We start from the raw sequence: 25,665 nt of genomic DNA, 5'->3' as shown, positions 1-25,665 counted from the left end.
GATACATTTTTAAGGGTGCATAAAAACATCTGAGCTATTATTACATATTAAATATTACGTCTTCTTATGTTTATTATAGAAAACTCAAAGGACTTTTATATGGTATCAAGATTGTAGGCATTTCTATATTGGAAACATAATTCCCCCTCAAAAAATATTGGAGGCATCAGCTCCATTTGAAAAACAACCTTTATTCAACTGAACATGAAAAAGCCTTTACTCTGACCGTAAGTTCAATGTGACTTTTTTGTCGATATTTAGATAGCATTTAGTAAGACAATTCAACTAAGTGCATACTGATATATAATTATATTCATTCATTCATCACTATTTCTTTTTATTTCTTTCAGATAATTGTTATGATGACATCAGGTAATTTGACACCCTGGTTCATGTGTTAAACAGTTTAATTCATAGAGATATTCACAAAAATAAATATAGAGCATATAGAGCATTGAAACAAAGGCAATGAAAGGGCATTAAAAGAAATAATGAGCTTGTTATCATAATAGCAAAATATGATTTGCTTAAAAATTGGATGACATAACCTACCCCGAGGGACAAAAACACCTCTAAAATACCAGTAATTATCTTACTTGAATCAAACACATTGAAATGATTCATCTAAACATAATATTAATCATGTATCAAATCATTTAGCAAAGATTTGTATCAGAATAGCATAAAATTATAGAAAGTGACCTCTATATGGTGACTATGACTGTAATTTTAAGGTGGAATTTCTTCAATGAAATAGATACATATAGGGTAAACCAGCAACTGAATGGGTAACTTTTGACCTAACCAAATCTTGTAGAACATTTTTGTAGTCTAATCCATTGTCAGTGTGTATTAAATGACTACTTGGGTATATAAATATGAACATTACTGACATAAGGTAGCTTTAAATGATGTTTAATATCATTTCTCACAATGATTGTGACCAGGACTTCACAGAGAGAACGTATAACTAAAAGATAGGTTGCCAGGTAACAAAAAATTCGCCCAGAGCAGCTAAATCGTCTGGGCAGTCAACAAGAGTTGTCGGATATTTTTACTTTTTTCGGTAATGAAACATTTATAATACACTAAAATCTGATAATTACATTATCAGAAAATCATTTTCGGTAATGAAACATTTATAATACACTAAAATCTGATAATTACATTATCAGAAAATCATTAGAATTTTAGTATACAATACATTTAATATCATGGATTTAGCTGTTCAATCGGAAATCGCTGAAAATCAATAGGCTTTTTCGTCTCATGACCTTAAACACTGTGTATAAATTTAAAGACAATCGGATATTAACTTTAGCCTCTAGAGCATTTACTTTGGCAGTAATATAGGAAATCACTGAAAATTAATAGGCTTCTTCGTCTCATGACCGACGGACGGATGGATGGACGGACGGACGGGGGCGACGACAATATATAACCACATTTCAATGTGGGCGTATAAAAACTAGCCACTCTTCATTAACTACATGTAGAAGCTAAATGTAGGATAGTTTATAAACTGAATACATATAGGTAGCTTGCACTGGTCACCTGTCGACAGCAATAAATTATGGATGTAATAAACTAACACCTGCCTGATGTTCTTGGTTCATTTCTTCTCTCAGATATCATACAGATATAGAAAACCTAAATTCACTTTTAACAATGATGAATGATCATGCCAAGACTTATTCAGGATTGCTTAAATTGATATTTAAGCAGGTATGGGGGTAGCAAACCCCTGTACAACTAGATTTTGGAATTAAACACAGCATTATTTTGGAGAATTAAGGCAGGGATAAAGTTTGAGGGAGGGAGAGAAGCAATGTATCGGTGGCTTTTGTATATGTATGCCATTGAGTCTCGTTCCATGACACATTGGTCAGAATAACGCTGGCCACGTTGACGCCATATTCTGGTCCTGCCATCTGCAGTTAATACACAATACCAACTCTCATCTGTGAACAGAACAGTTCTCCATTGCCTGTGTCGCCAGTTCTGGTGTTGTTGGGCAAACTGTAGACGTTCACGTCAATGGCAAGGGGTGAGGATCGGTCAACGGTAAGGTCTAGGGCAATGGATGTTCTCTCTGGTGAGACGTCGGCGCACTGTATCAGTACTGATGGGTCTTCTGTGTGTTGCCACTGTCTGACGAGCTGTCTCAGATGCCTGCACGTGCTGTCGCACAATATGTCGGCTTTGTGGTAACCCTTGGTCTACCAGTTCGCGGGGCGATCATCCGTGATGTTGGTTGCCCGAAAGCGTCGCTGAAGCCTGTAGCAGGTATGATCATTGACCTGGAAGTGATTGGCAATGGCTTGGGCAGTGTGGCCAGCATCGAGTCTTCCAAGCACCTGGTTCCTCTGAGCTGTCTTGAGTTGTGGCATGCTGCTGACGTTAGTGTGAATGATTCAACAGCACGTGCAGCATGAGTTACATGAAAATCAAGGAGAACACATTACCATCTCAGAAGTCAGGTTGCGTTTTTGAGAACATTTCCTGGGTTCAATTCTGTGTTAGGGAAGGAGCCTTATTGCTCAGGTAGAGTTGGAGATGTGGTCATAAATAAACAATAAAAACATTTGACAAGTTTTGTGCAATGCGTCTATTCAGAGTAACATACCAACCTGACGTTTCTTTTGCTGCTTAGTATATTACAAAGTATCATCATTGAATATTATTAACCAACAGTGTGAAAATGCTTTAGTGGTCAACACGTTTAAAGGCTACTCAAATCCTCAGAGAAATATCTAGACTTTATGATTCACTGACTTCAGATCAAAGCCCAACGAAATAATCCATAAACACATCCACATCACATTTAAAGACACTAAGAACTGATCAAGAGAAACAACTCATAAAGTACTAATAATCAGAAATAATTAAAATTTGATTGGCTTTTACTTCTTCCAGAAGTTAAAGTAACATATATTATACAAAACATATGCCGGTAATGATGATAAATTTACTGAAAATCAACAGGATTCATCGTCCCATGGCCATAAACAGCGTTTTAACTCAATCGGTTAACAACTTTAGCCTCTAGAGGGTACACAAGTCATTGTGGACGCCGGACCAACGACAATATATGACCCCCATAGCAGAGGTAAATCTCTCTTTCTGTATGTACCTATAAGTTCAGTTTACGTCTAGCATTTGGTATTGTTTAACATACTTTTAAACTTTTATATTATAGCTAGTCATTTGCGTATTATCTTGTGACAGTGTATTTTTTCAAACTATACATGTACAGACATAATGAATGTATGTTCTACTCAAATGAAAATTACAGGCTATTTCTGATATAATTCAAATCAAAACTATTTGACAGACTTTTGTACCTCGTATTGTTCAGTGCTACCTTTCTTATGTCAACCTCATAAGGTTTAGCGAACTTAAGATTCAAAATCTAAAAGTTCATTTGTCCATTAGATTTATTAACCTTAACACTGATAAAACAAGAACTGCTTTGCTCCGCTTATCATTCTCATTCACTTAACATCAGAGAATTTAATATGTCAATTGCCCCATTTCTTTCAGGAAATTTTTGCTACACCACTGAATACAACATACTTAAGTGCTCCATCAATTTTGCTATACATGTATATTAATATTAAGCCTTCTGGAAAGCCATCCCATGCAATCACAGAAGTAAACATCTACCGATTCAAAGTTACAGTAATAAGTATGACAGCTTATGTCAGATGTTTAATGTTATGGATATGATATAATTTAATGATTAAATAATAAAATAATTTATTAAAAAGTACAATGTATCTGATAAACAAGTGTTTTATTTACGCAGTGGCTACTGTTACGAGTCGTAAAAATAGTCCTCAGGCTATTGTTACGACGATGCTTTAGAGCCCTCCGCCCGGATCCAGGATTTTATCGAGGGGGGCATACATTGGAGCAAAGGGTAATCATCAGAGTGCCACATGCATTAGTGGTTTGCATTAATGGCGTGGGTTGAGGGGGGACGACATCTTTTTATTTTGAAGATGGTGGGTCGGCCCTGTGAACCGACTGCTTTTGTCATGAATATTTTGTTCATGGTTCTATCAAATTCTCCTTTGAAAATATTTATATTGCCCCTATTTACATGTATATCCGAAATATATTTCATCCAGATATTTAACAGTATTTCATTACCGGAAATGAAAATAAAATTGTCCCCCGAAAGAAATTATTGTTGTATCAGCACACTCCCAGAGCTCGGCAGAATATTATTTAACCATTTTGATCAAGTGTGGAATAGATGAGTGTGTGTTCCGATAGTATGCCTTACTTACTGTCTGATTTGTCTTTATGCGATATTGAATACACATGCATATTATATTCCTTCAATGGAGATATCCAAATACGTATGCTACTAAACTAGGTCAGTCCATCTACTGTACTGTCATGAATCCAAGAATAAATATTCACGTGATATAAATCCCTTGTCTTGTAAAAATGAAATTGAAAAACCAGAGCTGAAAGCCTAACTACCGGTAACAATATAATTCCAGCGAGGTAAAACGAGTATTTCATTGTTTACTGTGCAAAATGCATATGTCAGGCTGATGAAAACGGGAATACGCCATGCAGTGTGCTGTGAGGGGAAATCTGCCCAGAAAGCAGCGCTGTATACGGCCTACTCTTGTATCGAATTCCATTTGCCAAGGGATCTTTTACGTGCACGCTAATGTGTAAATGGGACCTCGTTTTTTCGTCCCATCCGAACGATTAGACAGTTGCCTTGTCAGACCCTCCTGCATCACTGACAAGGGAAAACAAATGATTATAGTCGGGTGGTACGAAACTCTATTAAATGACCGATTGACGGTGGTTGGGGTATTTAAAGTAAACATACCTGTCTTAATACGAATTCCAGATATCATGATACTTATAACTAAAAAGCACGTTCATTTCTCTTTTCAAATAATTTTCTAGCACATTTATATTCTTTGAAAAAATGAAATGAAATATGGTTTAACGTCCTACCGGGCTGATGAAGACAGACATACACCATAGTGTGCTATGAGGGAAATTTTGCCTGGGCAGCGGCACTATGGCCTACTCTTATGTCGAATTCCAACTGCCAAGGGATCTTTTACGTGCACGACAATATGTATACACAGGTCCAGGGCTAGAAATTCGTCATTTTTTGCGAGAATCTGAGAGGATTCTCATATATGGCATCTGCGAATCCTCCAAATCTTAAAAAATACTGTCTAAAAAACAAGATTGAGTTTATTGTGTAAATCTAAAACATCAAAATACAAGAACAATGATAAAAATAGAACAATCATATGGATTTTTAGGTAAACACTATAAATAGTGTCAAAAGTAATATCCAGAAAATGCCTTAGTCAAAATAACTTGATATATGGCACCATAGAGCTGGGCGATATTTCGGTTTTGATTTTTCTGGATGATATTTAACATAAATATTGAAAAAAAAGTCTCCCTAATTATGTCATTTACGATATTTTACTGCTTTATGATAAATAAATAGCAACAAATACTGCTATAAATTCCTGAGATTTCATTCCACGAAGTTAGCAAATGCCGATAAAGAGCTTTGTCTACGTCACGTGACTTCTCGTTCACTTTTCCACCCGACCAATACCGTTAGAATTAACCCTGCTTGTATTCATTGACGAAATGTTTATACAGATGCTTTGATTTTCCAAACACATCATTGATTTTCAGATTGAATTAAATTTTAATAAAACAATAATATAAATAATGCCAACTGTATTGAGGGTTCCGGTAGGCAGATTATCTTTCAGCGTCGAACGTGTCATGGCGGTTCGTGATCCGGAAAAAATTATTTGACTAAATCAATGGACACTTTTTGACATAGTACTTATGTTTTATATTATAATTTAGTATTTTTGCATTGCATAATGCATTTTCAAGAGGGTATGCGCTTGAATGAGAAAAAACGACATTCCTAGGGTAAATGAATAGCATCCAATTGTATACCCGTAGTTTAAAAACACACACGGCTGAAAGAACACAAGCTATTTTTAATGGGTTTTTTTGTGCATCCTTCATGTAAATATTCGTAATTTAAATAAAATATCATAATTAATATACTGGAAATTAAAATTGTAATAAACAACATAGGCCAATATTTTTAGCAAGTCTTCGTGGCTATAGATAGATAGATATGTTAAAAACTTTTAATAATATTGGCTAGAAAGTGTCAATCAAGTGAATACTCCGGGGGTATTTCCAACTTTTTATGCATGTTTTTTTTTTTTACATTTAAAAAAAACCCTGATGTTATTGACATTTTATTAAATATTGCGATATAGTGATTATATCGCGATATTTTTTGAAAGTATCGCGATATCTGTTTCCATGGATATCGCCCAGCTCTACACCATGGCATTTCTTCATAGCACAATTTGTAGTCTTTTGTCCATCACGTAACTAGTCTCGTAACTTGCAAAAGTTTTTATTCATTGGTCGATGATAGACTAACGTCACAATGATCACGTGACAACCACAATTGAAATTGCTATAAAATCGTACAACTATGATATAGCTTCAATAATATTTTTAAAATTAAGCCTCTGTCAGCATGTGTATAAATGCTATTTAGATCTGGTTTATTGACCTAATTCCAACCGATATGTCAGGTGTCATAGGAATTCAGCATTTGAGATTCTGTCGGGAAAATACCCAGTGTTTCTCTTTCCGTGTATTCGGTGTTCTACTAGGGGATTATATTCAATGAAGATTTAAATTTACCTAACAACTGGTCAGTGAATCCATCAATGTATGATCTAGTTATTATTTTAATATCTACCGGTACCTGCACTTCACACTGACTGAGCGTAGAAGACGTGCGATTCGCAAACCATGCCGAGATCGTCTTTATTCGCCACGTGGACTATTTTACTGAACCTTTTATGAATTATCAGCAAGCGTATTTTGTTTTTTTTACCGGATGGTGAAAAATCACCGTTAAATGTGCTAATTGCTCGGATTAAGAACCATATGAGGTATGACTGTTGTTGTAGCCAACAAGCAAATTGATTGTCTTTTTTTATTAACAAGTAATAATTACCCCGTTGTAATTTAGCCAAAAGTAGATTGATTTATGATACCATAGTGATGGATTCATTGTTTTACCAATTGGCTAGATTAGATGTCAGTCGGCTAAAGCCGACAAAATACAGCTGATACTGTAGTCGGACTCGACAATTCTCCGAGATTTTTTTTTTTAAGAAAAATTTTACGCGAATCCTTGTAGATTCGCAACGTAGGCTCTTGCGAGAATCCTTGCGCGAATCAGATTCGGAGATTCGCGTGAATTTCTAGCCCTGAGGTCCTAGGTTGTTCATCCCATCCAAATGACTAGACAGCTATCCTGGTCAGACCCTCCCTCCAACACTACTGACTAGTGATGGTCCGATAATCTGTTTGAACATCGGTAATTGGCCGATAAGTGTCCTATCGGGAGAAATCGGTATCGACCGATACACGGCCATTTTGCCGATACTTAAGTTGCCGATATCTGTTCAAAACAACTCGGTAATTACCTTTAAAATATTATCGAGTTGTGAACAAATCATTATTTTGCTTGCACGCGGTCGCGGTGCATCTAAATAGCCACGCACAATAGGGAATAAGCCAATTGCATGATGATCAAAATCATAGAATTGGAGAACACAGTCATTACATCGCGGAGACCCCTCTTCGATCTGTTTTCAATGTGTGCTGATCACAAACTAGAACAATATCTAATTAGACTATTGATTTTTTAATATTTAAATTGTTTGATTTAAGTATTAACAAATTTATTAACAATATGAAATAAACAATGGTCCTCAGAATAGTTATTTGTCAATCATGATTCTCGAAAATAAAACCAAAGAAGATGTCAACAATGGCTCTTCATTGCATACTGGGCTGGTATGAAGCGTCTTGTGCTGTTATGTCGCTTATCGTGAAATAGTTCCAAATCTTACTACTTCTGGCATGCATTTTTTTCCTGCGTTTTATCTAGTTCACTACTGGTATTCTCTGGACACTATCATAATGAGTAGAAGTTTTGGAAAAGGCGGGAAAATATCACATGGTTTACGCACGATTGGAATGAATGATGAAAGGGGGTATATCCCTTTGATGTCACATGATTACTGTCAGACATTCCGACATTCAGAGTAGATGGCGAAAAAAATTTAGAAATAATTTAGTGATTTGTATTGTTATACTAGGCTACTTTAAAAATTTAGACATAATTTGTATCAATAAATAATAACTTATAATATAGATCACACTACCAACAAATGAGTTTCCTTTAGATGGTTTTATTTTTAACTTTAGTTCTAGAAATGATGGGAGAAAGTCACATGATTGGCACTGTTGACAGACAGGCCAGGAAGCTATCGCTTTGATGTTTCATTCATTACCGCATGAACCATTCCGACATCTATTATTGACATACAGGTGCCAATCACTCTAGGGAATTATATCATAATCAACACTTAAAATATGATGATCACGCAAATAATTAAGTTCGTAATAGATGGACTCTATTTGTGATTGGGTAGGAAGCATGACCCAATTTTATTACTTCAAAAACACAGCGTTTGTGTTTGATACCTGGGGTAACAATAACATATATCTACACAGATTATCATGCCATTCGAGGCATTTTAATGTGTAATAGTTTTATATCCACCACTATCGGTAATGGTATCTTTATCGGCCGATATATTTCGCAGTCAATATCTGACATTGGTAAAACTGATAGGTGCCATATCGGACCATCACTACTACTGACAAGATGAAACCACGTCGGAAAATTCCAATGAACTTTCTCAGCCAATGTAGGGATCGAACATGCAACATCCAGGCTAGTGAGCTACCGTCTTACCCACATAGCCACCGTGGTTGCCTACTTTGAAAAAGCAGCGGCTGCCAGGCAGGATACGCCCACATTTTGCAAGAGATGGATAGAGAACAAGCTAAAAACAAAAACAAGTTTTTGTACAATCAGGGGTCATAATCCAGAAAGTTATGGTCTGAAATGCGCAAATATCAAAAGGGACTGAGATTTTTGGAATATAAAATTTAGATAAAAATTGTGACCTCTAGAGGGTCCATAACCTTTGAATTACATACTTATATACAATTTGCATACAAAGAGCGTCCATTTTGTCAGCAGTTTCAATTCGATTTTCCCAAAATTCCAATTCAACCTTCATTATGGTGGAATAGTGATCTAAACAGTTTTTAAAATCGAAAAACAAATTGTGACCTCTAGAGAATCAAAAAGTTAAAAATGTGATTTTTAGACCAATCACGAACCATAATCCAGGATATTACGATCCGATATGCGCGAATATCGAAAGGAACCAAGATCTTTGGGTTATAAACATGCTTTTCAAGTTTGATCAAAATAGGATCAAAATTGTAACCTCTAGAGTGTCCACAAGCTAAAAATGCGATTTTTCGTACAATCAGGGGCCATAATTCATGAAGTTTCGATCCAATATGCGCAAATATCAAAATCAACCAAGATCTTATTTCAAGTTTCTTAAAAATTGGCACAAAATTGTGACCTCCAGAGGGTCCACAATAGGGCTTCCACTTCAAAATTTTCCCAACCGGTCCATTTTTCTCATGTAGAAAGTGGTGCTATTTTTAGCACATAATAAGAAGTCAAAAACTACATGCTATTGGAATGTCGATTGGCTTTAATTGGGTCAAGGACAGTCACACAAAAATCCAATCTCACATCGACATTTATACCCACCCCCCTTATAAATAAAAGAACACATGTAATCAATTATAATCATTTATTTATTTATACATTCATAAAATATAACAATAAAAAGATACATTCATTCACAATCTAATTAAAATATAGATCTATATTTCGTTTTGTTTTTTATACTTTCGATGGCCTACACTACATGTAGATCTAACAAGTTATAGTGGGAGTTCACGTTCTATGACGTCAGGTACCAAGCAAGCGACACTTGACCCGATAACATCAGTCATTCGATTAACCAATTAGCAACCGCCATGCTTTTTAAAATCTACTTTTGCTTTGTTTTGATTTCTATCGCTGGTAATGTCTACCCACAGTTCCGCGCAAAAAAGGTTAAACGCTCGATTCGACAGATAATTTGATTGGCTGACCCCGCATTACAAGCAGAACACAAGTTAAATAACAAGTCTTCCAGATCCAAGTGTAGTAAAGACAAGTAAAAATGAAATTTTGAACTATAAAAAACGAAACGAAATTGGATCTGTGTTTTAATCAGATTAATTCATTCATAGCAAGTACACTATTTTCCTAATTTGTTTACAATATTGCCCGTATATATTCGTCTATTTTTTACAAGATTTCCATGTCTGTAAAGTAGTGGTCCCTCCATAGAAATCCTCATTAATTTGTCAAGAGTTTTCATGCTCAAGGAACATCGTAACTTGGTTTTTATTACGTTCTGGCGTGAGAAACCCCACTCGCAGTCAACACTGCATATGGGACGAATTCAGCTGTCAACAATTTTTCTCCATACATGGGGAAAAAGTAGTTCCGAATGATTAGCTCACGTAAATAATTCAAAGTCATAAAAATGTACAATAATTAACATAATTCTTAAACTTATCAATATATTAACTCGTATTGATAATTTTTTAGCTCAAATAATATCGTGCTAGTATTTTCACTCGATAACATGACAAGATGTTTGCACATATTTCAAAATGGCAGCCAGCGAAAAAGTTCATTGTGAAGCAAAGTGACTTCTATCAATTGTTATATAAAACCAAAAAAAATGGATTGAAAACACACCTGGCAATACACCTTTTGTGTGGGAATATCATATCTTAACCACGGGAATATTTGTGACCGTTTAGTAGAGAATTTACGGCTGACTTTGTTTTTCGGAGCGGAACTGTCTTCCTCATGGGCAGGTGTTGAAGAAGGGAGGTCGGATTCATTGACGGCAATATCATTATCTCGCTTTCTTTTGTTATTCTGGGAGGTGAGAATTTTCAACATTTTGAAATGATATAGTGAATGCTAAAATTTCTGTTATATATATATATATATATATATATATCATTCGCAGCCTTGACATGATTAACTCTTGTAATCAAGTGAAGACACCAAAGAAAAGTTTTTAATTTGTTTGATGTTGATCAGTAAATATGGCCGCACGAGCTCAAGTTAAAGAATGATCACAGTATTACTAATTATAAAACAAAACACACACACCTAAATAAATTGATTAAATGTTAAGCTTTTAATCTGTTTGATGTTAATCCTCTGTTGATTGTGATTAGGGCAATATAATTAATTGGCAGTGGTTTCCATTCGTGGGCTACTGAACACTGTTAATTTTATTATACCTGACAGTTTACATCACCACACGCACAGAATTTCGTCGTGTCCAGGGATTTTATGATTTAGCACAAAATATGCTATTTTCCTGCGTTCAAAATGACCTACGGGTCTGATCCAGTTTCGGTCATTTTCCAAAGCCCCTGGTCTCGACCGGCATATACGGCCGACATGGAACCCATGGTCCACAACCTTGATATACCAGATAATTACAGGGGCCCTTTTGTCGGTCAGTTTTGGTCCGATATTTACGAAATTCAATCTCAACCTTCATTATGGTGTAACGGTGATATAATCAAACGTTTTTTGAAATCGGATAATAATTGTAACCTCCAGAGGGACCACAAGCTAAAAAGATAGGTTGCCAGGCAACGTAACATATACATGTACCCACAGCAGCTAAATTGTCAGGGCAGTCAACAAGAGTTGTCGCATATTTTTTCGGTAATGAAACATTTATAATACATTAAAATCTGATTAAGACTAAGAGTAACAACTCATTAAGTAATTATCAGAAAACCATTAGAATTTGTTTGGTTTTTATTAAGTTCTGCCCCATGCTAATGTTTAGTATACGAAACTTTTAACATCATGGATTAAGCTGTTCAAGTCAAAAAGATTCATTGAAAATCAATATACTTGTTTGTCTCAAGAACTTAAACTCTGTGTATCAATCTGAAGTCAATCGGATGATAACTTTAGCCTCTAGAGCGTCACAAGATTTTTCAAAGTGATCAAGGGCCACAACTTTGGCAGTAATTATCGGAAATCGTTGAAAATCAATAGGATTCTTCGTCTTATGACCTTAAACACTGTGTATAAATTTAAGGTCAATCGGATACTAACTTTAGACTCTAGAGCGTCCACAAATTTTTTTAAAGTGATCAAGGGCCATAAATCTGGCAGTAATTATCGGAAATCGCTGAAAATCAATAGGCTACTTTGTCTCATGACCTTAAACACTGTGTATAAATTTAAAGTCAATCGGATATTAAATTTAGCCTCCAGAGCATCCACAAGATTTTTCAAAGTAATCATGGGCCATAACTCTGGCAAAAATTATCCGAAATCGCTGAAAATGAATAGGCTTCTTCGTCTCATGACCTTAAACACTGTGTATAAATTTAAAGTCAATCGGATATTAACTTTATCCTCTAGAGCATCCACAAGATTTTTTGAAGTGATCAAGGGCCATAACTCTTGCAGTAATTATTGAAAATCGTTGCAAATCAATAGGTTTCTTCGTCTCATGACCTTAAACACTGTGTATAAACTTAAAGTCAATCGGATATTAACTTTGACCTCTAGAGCGTCCACAAGATTTTTTGAAGTGATCAAGGGCCATAACTCTGGCAGTAATTATCGAAAATCGCTGAAAATCAATAGGCTTCTTCGTCTCATGGCCTTAAACACTGTGTATAAATTTAAAGTCAATTGGATATTAACTTTAGCCTATAGAGTGTCCACAAGCAATTGTGGACGCCGGACAGACGGACGGGGGCGACAACAATACATGTATACGACCACATTTCAATGTGGTCGTATAAAAAGGTGATTTTTCGTACAATCAGGGGCCATAATTCAGGATGTTACGATTCGATATTCGCAAATATTGAAAGGAACCAAGATCTTTGGGTTATAAACATGCATTTCAAGTTTCATCAAAATCGGATTAAAATTGTGACCTCTACAGCGTCCATAACCTTGATTTACTAGATGTTTACACTATATGCGTAAGAGGGGCGGCCATTTTATCCAGCAGTTTTGGCCGGATTTACATGAAATTCGAAGTCAATAAACATTACGGTGTAATGGTGATATATTCGAACGTTTTTTTAAATCGAATAATAATTGTGACCTCTAGAGGGACCACAAGCTAAAAACGTGATTTTTCGTTCAACCAAAGGCCACAATTCAGGAAGTGGAAGTTACGTTCTGATATGCGCGAATATTGAAAGGAACCGAGATCTTTGGGTTATAAACTTTCATTTCAAGTTTCGTCGAAATCGGATCAAAATTGTGGCCTCTAGAGGGTCCACAACTTTGAAATACCAGATGTTTACACTATTTGCGTAAGAGGGACGGCCATTTTGTCTGGCAATTTTGGTCCGATTTTCATGAAACTCATCCTGAGACAAAATTACTGTGTAACAATGATATATTCGAACGTTTTTTTAAATCGGATAATAATTGTGACCTCTAGAGAGACCACAAGCTAAAAACGTGATTTTTCGTAAAATCAGGGGCCATAATTCGGGAAGTTACGATTCGATATGCACTAAAATAGAAAGGAACCAAGATATTTGGGTTATAAACATGCATTTCAAATTTCATCAAAATCAGATGACAATTGTGACCTCCAAAGGGTCCACAACCCTGATACACAATATTTTGACACTATTTGCGAATGAGGGGCAGCCATTTTGTCCTTCAGTTTCGGTCCGATTTTTACAAAATTCAAACTCAACCATCCTTTGGGTTTAACGGTGATATATTCAAATGTTTTTTTAAATCGGATAAAAATTGTGACCTCTATGGGGTCCACAAGCTAAAAACGCGATTTTTCATACAATCAGGGAGTTATGGTTCGATATGCGCGAATATCGAAAGGAACCGAGATCTGTAGGTTATAAACATGCATTTCAAGTTTCATCAAAATCATATGAAAATTGTGACATCCAGCGGGTCCACAACCCTGATTGGCAATATTTTGACACTATTTGCGAACGAGGGGCGGCCATTTTGTCCGTCAGTTTCGGTCCGATTTTTACGAAAAATCAAGCTCAACCATCCTTAGGGTGTAACGGTGATATATTCAGGAAGTTATGCTCCGATATGCCTGTATATCGACAGGAACCGAGATCTGTGGGTTATAAACATACATTCAAAGTTTAAACCAAATCGGATAAAAATTGTGACCTCTACAGTGTTCACAAGCTAAAAACACGATTTTTCGTACAATTTGGGGCCATAATCCATGAAGTGACGGTCCGATACATGCCAATATTGAAAGGAACCGAGATCTTAGGGAGATAAACCTACATGTATATTTCAAGTTTCGTTGAAATCGGATAAGAATTGTGACCTATAGAGTGTTCACAAACAATTGTGGACCGACGTCCGGACGGACAGGGACAACGACAATATACGTACACATGAAAATGTGGGCGTATAAAAATGTGGGGCTTATCGGGCGCATGATTTCACAGAAGTCATGGTCATCCAGCGAATTAGTTATTGCATGCTAGCTTGATTCGCCCTTATTGCATAGTAAACCGACTTTTTGTATGGTGACATATTGTATGCCAGCTTGATCTCTGTCTCTTCTACAGACGTTGACCTTGTAGATTAATCACGTAAATTATTAATTTCCCCCCTAGTCCGGACTCTTTTCCGTATGCTAATGAGCTTCGTCGGAGATCCCATATATACTCTTTAAAAAAAAGTAGGTAATATTCAGAAACAATACAAAACTGAGGAAATGAAGACGGGCATACGGCATACAGTGTGCTATGAGGGAAATTTTTCCCGGGCAGCGGCGCAACAGCCTACTCTTATATCGAATTCCAACTACCAAGGGATCTTTTACGTGCACACCAATTTGTACACGGGACCTCGGTTTTTCGTCCCATCCGAACGACTAGACAGCTGTCCTTGTCAGGTCCTCCGTCCTGCATCACTGACAAGGGGAAACCACGCCGGAAAATCTGGATGAACTTTCTCGGCCAATGCAGGGATCGAACACCCGACCTCCAGGCTAGTGAGCGAGCGTCTTACCCACTTAGCCACGTGATCCCTGTTTTTATTAGAGGTAACCAGTGTATGTTAATAACAGGCCAATTGCCTACACATGAACAGAAACAGTTCATATGGGCGGTTTATCTGACGGCCCCATTTCACTCGCAAAGAGACACACCATCAAAAGTGAAAATGGCCATTTTTGATTTTTGTCTTAATAATAAGTAATTGCTCCACCAATCCTCAGACATTCAGCAATTCATCGTGGCATGCTCTTTATCAACCGTCCAATCACGGTTTGGGGCAATCTGACCCACTCCTCTTGCAGTGCCACGGCCAATTCTTGCAGTGTTGTCGGTTGACGTTGACAAACACGTCTCGCAATCAAATTAAACGTAACACAAAGCAAAGATACGCTAAACAGTAAATCTTATGCAAGAACCGATAGGAATGCTAATATGGATAGATAAACCAGCATGCGTCAATTTTCATCAACCCTTCCTCGAAGTGTCAAATTTGATAATAAACCCCTCCCACGTGTATGGCGCTATTGCGTGTCGCATGTGCAGCTCAGTGGTTCTGTTGGGGCGATAAGTTCTTCATCTGTGAACATACTCTCAAAGCATTGTCAAGTGTCCATGACTATTGATCATATCACAACCTGCATAGGTATTTGCATTTCAATATCCCCTACTTTTTTTGAAGAGTATATAGGGTATATGTTCTAATATGCTAAGTTCTATTATGCATTTGTCTATAATGCAAGATGCAGAATGGAGAAGTGTAATGTGCAAAATAACTATTATAGTTGTTTATACTGTATTTTGTATTATTGAAAGGTGTATTCTATATTTTAAGACTGTAACTTTGGTATTGTGGAGCAATGGTAATTGCAAATTGTAAAACCAATATACATATTTTGAACTGCTGACATATGCATTTTGTACAGTGAACAATGAAATAATATTGGCAACGTTATCCTTCCATAATCCCAACGTGGACACGAGGTCAGATTAAAGTAGCTAAGTCTCCAACTCAATATCATCCAAAGTCTTCGACATTGAAAACACAAATAATTTGTCAATTTAAATTAACACTGATGTTGTGATCTTACCGGGAAAAGATGGGCTTCTGATATCCAATATTTAAGACAAAATAAACAGGCCCATTTTTAACTAGGGATCCGAAGAACGAGGCTAGACATATTCCAGAAGTCATGTCAAACGGTGACGGCATATTCATATCTGGAGAGTATGCGCAATAAATACTATGTAGACTACATGTACAATAACCAGACACTAGAGATTGTCATTCGATTGAGACTTCTGGCGTATTTCGCCGAACATAACTGATTTGAAATTAGAGTAAAAATGGAAACGATTTGAATGTAAATCAGTTTATATACCGGTACATTCATGTTACATTATCATATGCGTTTTGCGTTGCGACCCATTTGTGTTAATTTCTAGGTCGCAAATATTAGCGATTTAGCTCCTTTAATAATGATAAAAAAAAGAGGTGTCGTCTGCCAAACAGCACCGATAGTTTACTTTCATATTGAAAGAGGTCGCGGTCTTTCATTTCACAGTTCCACACGTCATGATGAATGAAACAAATCAAATGGTTGTTGCTACCAGACGGACAGTAAATTTAATAAGTTTGTTAATCTATATTTTGTAAGACCTTAAACGCCAGTTTCGTTTCATTTCATTTCATTTATATGCACAATATTTTGCATTCATTTTCGGAGAATATGAAGGCCATTTTAATCTTCAGATTTCTATGTGAATGGAATTTCGAGATACGTTGTCAGTACAAAGTAGACCTACATAATAATCACTAACATTATTACAAGTGAATATTTATTATTACAGAAAAAATAAATATCAAGCCTGGGGTGGAATGATTTTTTCTTTCTTACGCAAAGTATAAACATTAAATCCTTCAAAAGTTAAAATTTTAATGTGAACAGTCAATCAATATATTGAATACATATTTTAACTTACTTTTAAACGTGTCCCAAATGGCTGTAGAAGACACTTACGGAACTTAGAACTAGAAGTTCAAGGCATTTGGGGTGGGGTAGTGTACGTGTGTTTTGTTAATATTTATTGGGCCCACAAGTTAATGTTAGGACCCACAACTTTCATGAATGGCGTATACCACCGGGTCCTGTTGGCTTACAACTTTTCTTGCCGAATTTTAAACACTGATGCCGATACATTTATTAAGCTTTATAATATTTAAAATGTGTTTTCATATGGCTGGTTTGGAGGGATTTTTTGTTGTGTACCTCTGAGCTCACAATCACATTATAATTATATCATGGACCCTTTTTATATCTAATAATGTCGAAGATGTTCATGTTAATATCATCATCATATTCAATTAAAAAATTACATCATGACACTGGAAATAAAATAAATAACCAAATAATTTATAAGTAAGTTTGGTGAAAAAATATCGCCAGAAATCAGACCCTCCATTCAAAATGTGGAAATAACACAGGGGTACATGTAAATTTTGCCTATGCATCATTACATGGTCAGTCATTTATTGAAATTATTGACATGTCTGTCGGTGTCAGTGTTTTCGTCAAAGCAGACAGAATGTGATAAAATTCAAACTTACGTTCCTAATGTTTCTTTAAATTCATATTTTCGTCGTATATCTCCTTCTTTATTATTCTTTTTGTCAGAGTCGTGCTTCTTTCCAAACAGAGGCATTTTCATCGACTTAAAACACTCGTTTCATCCGTCACACCATTGAAATCTTTCGTTTAGGTTTCTGTTCTCCATTCACAGAAATCACGTGACTGATACAGGTGGCGCGTGTGTATTTAAATATGTCACATGAATACGTAATTCCAAGTTAGGCCTATTTACGATTTTGCTTAAAACTGAACGGTTGCCGTTTAACGAAAAGACACAAATTAGAATTTGACAATGAACTATTTTAAACGTCTTATAGGATGGTTTATTTACTAATTTGAAAAAAAGCCCCAAACAATCCTAATCCAAAACGGATAGTCATTGCAAGATGCCCATGGCATGGGCATTAAATCTAGACACGATCGAAGATGAATATAACAAAAGATTAGGAATAGGCTTTTTTGTTGAAATAATAGTTTTTGTTTATTTGAAACCATGGTAACAAAATATCGGTATGCTGCAGTGTTTTCCTAGTTTCAGCATATAGGAGCATGGACCATTTGCCATTAGAAAGTGGAAATAAAATGAAAATGGGTTATAGGCCTCCGTGAGTATATAACGCTAACCGACTGACATTTGGAACAGGGTTTTATCAGTCTGTTGTCCCCTTCAAACTCAGAAATACACGATGGTGCTAAATATTTGGCATATTTATATAGTGATTTTGCAGAATCAGTTTAATACAAAACAGTATGACATACTTTTAAACAAATTTTATTCACTGCTTCTCAAAATCATGGTAACAGACCGACATTCTCGCAACCAAAGGTTGATGGTCCACATATTCAGTGTTGAATTCCTGTGCAGTTTGTAGATTTACAAAATCTTTGTATTTTGGATTGATTTAATAGATGTCCATCCTTTATACAAATGTTAATTTTTTTCACTTCTGGCTATTATTTTCCATATTAGAAGTTAAATTGCCTTTGGTAACAGACTGACATGGTGATCAGTAACAGACTGACGCCTAATTCTGATTTAAGATGATTTTTAAAAATTTGGACGTAGTACCCCTCCGTCTCAACAAGAGTAAGAAAATTGTAAAATGAAAAACAATAATAAAAAAAAGATAAAAAACCCAATAAAAAAATTTAAATAACATTAAAAAATTAAATTTGCCTAAGCCGATTGTATTGCTATCACTCAAGGGTGTGCTGTACAGAACTGATTTCCATTAAATTTTATTTGCATCAGCCTGGTAGTGGTAATGATAAATATACTACTTATTTGTCCTGTTGCTATTAAATCTAGAAATGTTTATTTATATGCGTGGGGGGGGGGGGTGGATAGCTGAATGGTTAGCACGTGCGTGCTGTATCATGAAGTCTGTCATTGAGTCAACTGGTGTGGTTGCGAAAGCCCGGTTGTACGTGACAGGAGTAGGGTCGCCTGTCCAACTTCGTGGGTTTTCTCCGGGTCCTCCGGTTTCCTCCCACTGCCCAAAGACCCCTACGCGCAAGCGAATTATAGAAATAAAATTGAACCATATGTTAGTACCAAAATGACCTAGTTTGTGTCGAGTGGACGTTGAACCCCATTTCTCTCTCTCTATCTCATTTATATGCGTGCACATTAGATGATTAGATCATAAGGTCCATCATTGAGTCAAGTGGCAGTGTTTTGATTTACCGCTTGTACGTAACGAGGAGTAGGGTCTCTTGTCCAACCTAATGTGCCTTTTCTGGTTACCTCCCATGGCTAAAGATCCCTACGTGCACGCGAATTACTGAAAAAGAAATTGAACCATGTTAAGTCCAGAATGCCTAGCACAAGTTGTGTTGAGTGGACGTTGAACCCCATTTCTCTATTTATATGCGCTTTAGATCATAAGGTCAAGTGACATGGTTTCGATTCCCAGCTTGTTTGTAACAAGGAGTAGGGTCGTCTGTATAACCTCTTGTGTTTTCTTTGGGTTCTCCACTTTCCTCCCTCTGCTAAATAAAATCCTAAGCGCAAGCAATCAATTGAAATAAAATTGAAAAATATTAGTCCCAAAATTACTTGGTTGGTTTTGAGTGGGCATTCAATTCCATTTCTCTATCTAGAAGACAACAGGGGTAACAAAAAATAGTGTTATTACCATAATAGGTGTTATTAAATACAAAGGAAAGCAAATAGCATTTCAAAGTTGATTTGTGCCAAGCTGAAAATGGTAAGGATACCTGTTGTAATAAACTTTAATGCTTGAAGCTATGGCCATTACTAGTCCCAGAGGTAGAGCCGGGGTTGGGATGGCCTAGTGGTCCGTAGTGTCGCATTCAAACTCTAGCTAGCTGGTCGCCTGGCTTCCTGTCATGCTTTCGATCCCTAGTGTGAGCGGATGTGGCTTGGTGATGGGGGCGCCTTCTCAAACTCACAGATTTACTCCAGTTTCCTCCCACAAGAAAAACCCCTGTGCGTGTGTTTATCATAATAAAAAAACAAGCCAACAGTGAGGCTGATGTCCCCTGCCGAAATCCCAAAATAAATAGATGACACATATTAATTAATAGCACATTTATCTTTTTCAAAAGTATCGAACAATCAAACTATACACTAAGTTTCATCACTCTCTATCAAATAGAATCAAGATTATCTTGTCCCAAAGCATCGACCAATGAAACTGATTAGCTCTGCTTAGCTTCAGCTCGAAATGTTAATCATTGAACTCAGTCAAGACATTCACCTAATGAACATCTACATTAAGTTTAAACATTCTACCTCAATTAAAAGCAGAGTTGTTATGTTCCAAAGTCTTGACCAATCAAATTGCTTATCGCTCCTTAGCCTAAGCAGAAAATTCTCACCATCGAACATAGTCAAGGTAATGATATAATGAATCTATATTCGGGGTTTCATCACTCTCACTTCATTATAACCAAAGATATCATGCCCCAAAGCATCAGTCAATCAGATTGCTGATCTCTGCTTACCGTAAGCATACCATGTTCATCATCGAACTCCATCAAGGCATTCACCTAATGAAAGCCTACACTAAGTTTGAACATTCTACATCAATTAGAATGAGAGTTATTGTGTTCCAACGTCTCGACCAATCAAATTGCTTATCCCTCTGCTTACCCTAGCAGAAAATGCTCATTATCGAACACAGTCAAGGTATTGATGTAATGAAACTATACACCAAGTTTCATCACTCTCACTTAATAAGAACTAAAGTTATCGTGTCCCAAAGCATCAACCAACCAAATTGCTTATCTCTGCTTACCCTGAGCAGAAAATGCTCATCTTCAAAGCCATCAAGGTATTGACCTAATAAACACCTACACCAAGTTTGAACATTCTAGCTCAATTAGAAGGAGAGTTAATGTGTTCCAAAGTCTCGTCCAATCAAATTGCTTATAGCTCTGCTTACCCCGAGCAGATAATGCTCATTATTGAACTTAGTCACGGTATTGATGTAAGGAAACTGTACACCCAAGTTTCATCACTCTCACGTAATTAGAACTAAAGTTATCGTGTCCCAAAGCATCAACCAATCAAATTGCTTATCTCTGCTTACCCTAAGCAGAAAATGCTCATCTTCGAACTCCATCAAGGCATTGACCTAATAAGAACACCTACACCAAGTTTGAACATTCTAGATCAATTAGAAAGAGAGTTATTGTGTCCCAAAAAGTGTGACAGACAGACAGACGGACGAACCCATTTTAATAGTCCCCAGCTTTCTTCGAAAGGCGGGGGACACAAAATAAGACAACCTGTCTGCTATATCACCCTTGGTGGAAGCTGACATAAACACTAACAGAAGAAGACTAGTCTGAGACCTTATAACCTTTGATTGCCGGCCCTATTGAAAGAAAGAACGCTTTTGGTTTTCATTCAATCAATTACATAATTATGACCCTTTGTTATGTCTGTCATTCACATTGTGTGTCTATACACTAGGGGCCATCAGCAACGCCGGATTAACCATGGTGGGGGCCCTGGGGCCTGGAACATGGGGGGCCCCTGATCACCGAACGTAGAGCTGTGGCCGGGCCGGCCACCGCGAGCGCCAAAGTCGCGAAGCCCCGCAAAGGGTCGGGGGGGGGGGGGGTCTCCCCCCGGGAATTTTTCAGAAATTGGAGGCCGGAAACGTGATTTCCTGGCATTTCAGGCACTTGTGTGGAGCCATTTAGAAGTACCTACCCCAGAAAAAAATAAAATTCTGCCACAAAATTAGCGCATTCTGGCGTTATTTCAGTGGACCAATCAATGCGAGTGCTATGAAATGATGGCATTTCTAGAGGAGGGGGCTGGACGCAACTGAGATTTTTGTGGGGGGCCCTGGGGCCTGTGCCCCATGGTTAATCCGGCGTTGGCCATCAGTGCCATGTTATCCTAAAGGCTTATGCATAGAGGCCCATGCAACCGTGTTAAGCCCACAATTTAGTGTGGATGTACTTCCTGTTAGAATTGCCCAGATATAATGATACCATCAGTCTGTTACAACATTTTTCAGTCTGTTACCATGAGTTAGGGGGAGACATTTAAGTAACCTGCCCTTTTTCTTTTTATATATGTATATAACTGATGAGTTGAATTCAAAGACTATTAACATTTTTGTTGGATTTGACACAAAATACAATAACTGAAGAAATTATTTTGAATATTTAGTAACAGACTGACGTCAGCATAATACCATATATTGATGTTAGATTTTCTACTTGAAATTTTGGTCTATTAACAGCATTCTGATTTTAATTTACAGTAAAATCATTATAGAACACAATTTCAATAATATTTTACATAGTAAATTTAAGAATATGGTAAACTGAGACATTAAAGCGAAATGGTGAAAATGGCAGTGTCCGACTGGGATGTCAGTTATGTATATGATATTAACCTACCCGAGGTTAATATGGTAGAGAACGCGCGGGCTTAAGCCCAATCGTTCTCTACCATATCAATCCGAGGGACAGTAGGTTTATATCCGACATATACAACGCCATTTCACCCTTAAATTTAATGGGCTCTTCCATTAAAAGGCAACAATGATTGGATAATTGCTCGATAGTTTCCGCCAAATAGCGAAAATTACCGAAGTAATCACGTGTAATTACGTGCATGTTTTTGTTTATAAATCGCCATTTTGGGGTATTGAATTGAAAGCAAAAACAAAATGGATAGTAATACGAAGTCAGACGAATAATCAAACCTTTTTAGCCAACATATTGACAATGGAATAGATGTGAATGCAAATATCGACGAGGATCTATCCAAAGCCTGCAGAAAATTTGGACCAAAAGGCATTATTTTTCAAGAATTCTGACAGTAAACCATGATTGCAGGTTTTCGGTATGTTCAGAGAAGGATTTGACCGACTGTTTTAAGTGGACTGTACCCAAAAATACTTTACAAAGGAACTCTTGGGCGATAAATACTTTCAAGTCATGTAGTGTGTGGAGAAATAATCGCAATGTGGACGAAAAGAAAATTCTGACATGTCTTAGACATGGATAACCGATCTAAATGCATGGATATCGATAAGTACGCCGTCTATTTCGGCCCGGAATGTTACAAACTGTACCATAACAATTTTTAATTGTCAAAAGAATAAAAATTTATTTCTGTGTTTTTTGTTTTATTTCGATCATCTATGTCATCACCGGTTGACATGAGCCGAATATATCGACCTGAGATGACGTCATTAGCGGTTGATATGATCAACCTGTCATGACGTCATCAGCGGCTGATATGAACGAATATATCAACCTATGATGACGTCATGACAGGTTGTTATGAGATATAACTGCTATGGACATCAAAGAAAAAGCTACCGCCAGTTGTATATATGTAAATATGCTCAGCCTGACTCTAAAGATGCAGGATTAACTAAAATATAACATTTAAATTGAAAAAGTAGACAAACTAAGCTTTCTTTTGGGACGAAAAACATTGGTGTAGCTTATTATTTCAATGTTACCACCTATGTTGACATTTTCACGGAATTACCCACCAGGATAATTAAGACGAACATGCTGTATTGAGGGAAATTTTGCCGTCTTCTCTTCACCGAATTCCAACTGTACGTGTACGCGGGACCTTTTTTACCGTATTATCCGCACGATTAGACACTGTTACTTGGGGAAACTAGAACTTGCTCGGCCAACGTCTGGATGGAACCAAGGACCCCTGGTTAGTGAGCAGACTCCCATTAAATTTAATCACGACCGTCGGAACAAAATTCAAAAGTTGGCGGAGCGGTGGCTCTTAATGGGGTTTAGGTCAGTTTTGTCCCTTGGACAGTTTTTATCATCCTCGGTTACCCAGTGTACTCATTCCGTTCTACTCCACTATACCCTGGGTTAATCCATAGGGTTTCCACGATTTCAAATTATCTGCCCTGGCCTAGAATGTAGCTACAGTCTACGAACCATCTACGAACCAATCAGAAAATAATTTACAAACCAATCGTTTTGCCTTCGTTTTTATAAGGGTAGATAACCATATTCATGTCCATTTACTGAATGATTTATGTAAATAATGTATATATTTATAATTTATTTATATTTAGTTGTATTATCAAAATCTGTAGTATGTGTTGTTGATTTCAAATATGTATAACATCTATATGTTTGACTTTTGTTATTATTATTACTATTCGTTCTTTGTCTGAAATATGTCATTCTGGTATGTTTATTATTATTGAACTTATACTTGGCAATTTGATTCACGATAACTTGTCTACGATATCACGTGGATATAAAATTCCGGGACCGAACGAAGGATTCTAAATAATACTAATGACCCTACATTGTTATACGAACGTCTAGTCTTCATTAACATAATATATAATTGATTGTTAATAATTACGCATTTAGAATAGGCCAACTCCTAACATTGTCCGATGAGAGTTACTTACCTTTGCCAACTTCCTTTTCAAATAACAATTTATGGGATTGGTCGATAAAAATAGCACAATCATCAAGGGCGAATAACTTGAAAACGTGTCTCCCCCATAGATTAACCCAGGGTATAGTGGAGTAGAACGGAATGAGTACACTGGGTAACCGAGGATGGGGTTTTATACGCCCACATTTTCATGTGGACGTATTATGCCGTCACCCCTGTTTGTCCGTCCGTCCGTCCACAATTTATTTGTGGACACCCCACACGTCACAATTTTTATCTGATTTCAATGAAACTTGAAATATAGGTTTATCTCCCTAAGATCTCGGTTCCTTTCGATATTGGCATGTATCGGACCGTAACTTCATGGATTAATGCCCCTGATTGTACGAAAAATCGCGTTTTTAGCTTGTGGACCCTATAGAGGTCACAATTTTTATCCGATTTTGTTGAAACTTGAAATGTTAGTTTATTACCCAAAGATCTCAGTTCCTTTCGATGTTCGCGCATATCGGACCGCAACTTCCTGAATTATGGCCCCTGATTGTACGAAAAATAAAGGAAAAGGCATACATGGCCCTTGTTAGACCCCAGCTAGAGTATGCAAGCTGTGTATGGAACCCTCGCCTCAAAAAGGACATCGATCGGCTAGAAATGGTGCAGCACAGAGCAGCCAGATATGTAACTAACAATTACAGGAGGACAATCAGCATCATCAACATGCTGCAAAATCTTGGTTGGACCACGCTACAAGAAAGACAAAAACATGCAAGGCTGGCAATGTTCTTCAAGATCCACATCAACAAGAGCCTCCTTGTACCACCACTACGGTTAGCAGAAACACACATGACCATTCATACCAAGTTCCATCCTGTCGTAGTGATTACAGGGAATATGCATACTTCCCAAGGACCATCAGGGACTGGAATGCTTTAACACCGAACATTCTTTCCTCCGACACACTAGAGATATTCAAATCTAAGTTGTGTACGGTTTCGTAATCACGAAAAATGTTTTTAA

General features: G+C 36.9%; 1 protein-coding gene across 1 annotated transcript in view; it reads right to left on the bottom strand.

Moving 5' to 3' along the window:
- The window catches only part of LOC126828393 (calcium/calmodulin-dependent protein kinase type 1), a 179,057-nt gene extending 161,151 nt beyond the window's left edge, over positions 1-17,906 (bottom strand). Inside the window, exon 1 of the mRNA XM_050558175.2 lies at positions 17,735-17,906. Within this exon, the coding sequence (XP_050414132.1) occupies positions 17,735-17,835 (101 nt within the window). The 5' untranslated portion in view covers positions 17,836-17,906. The remainder of the gene's footprint in view (positions 1-17,734) is intronic.
- Between the last annotated feature and the right edge of the window lie 7,759 nt (positions 17,907-25,665).

The sequence above is a fragment of the Patella vulgata genome, chromosome 7 (assembly GCF_932274485.2).
Source record: "Patella vulgata chromosome 7, xgPatVulg1.2, whole genome shotgun sequence".
Classification (NCBI taxonomy): Eukaryota; Metazoa; Mollusca; class Gastropoda; family Patellidae; genus Patella; species Patella vulgata.
Note: the sequence above shows the minus strand (reverse complement) of the source record. Positions and strands in the feature narration are given on the sequence as shown.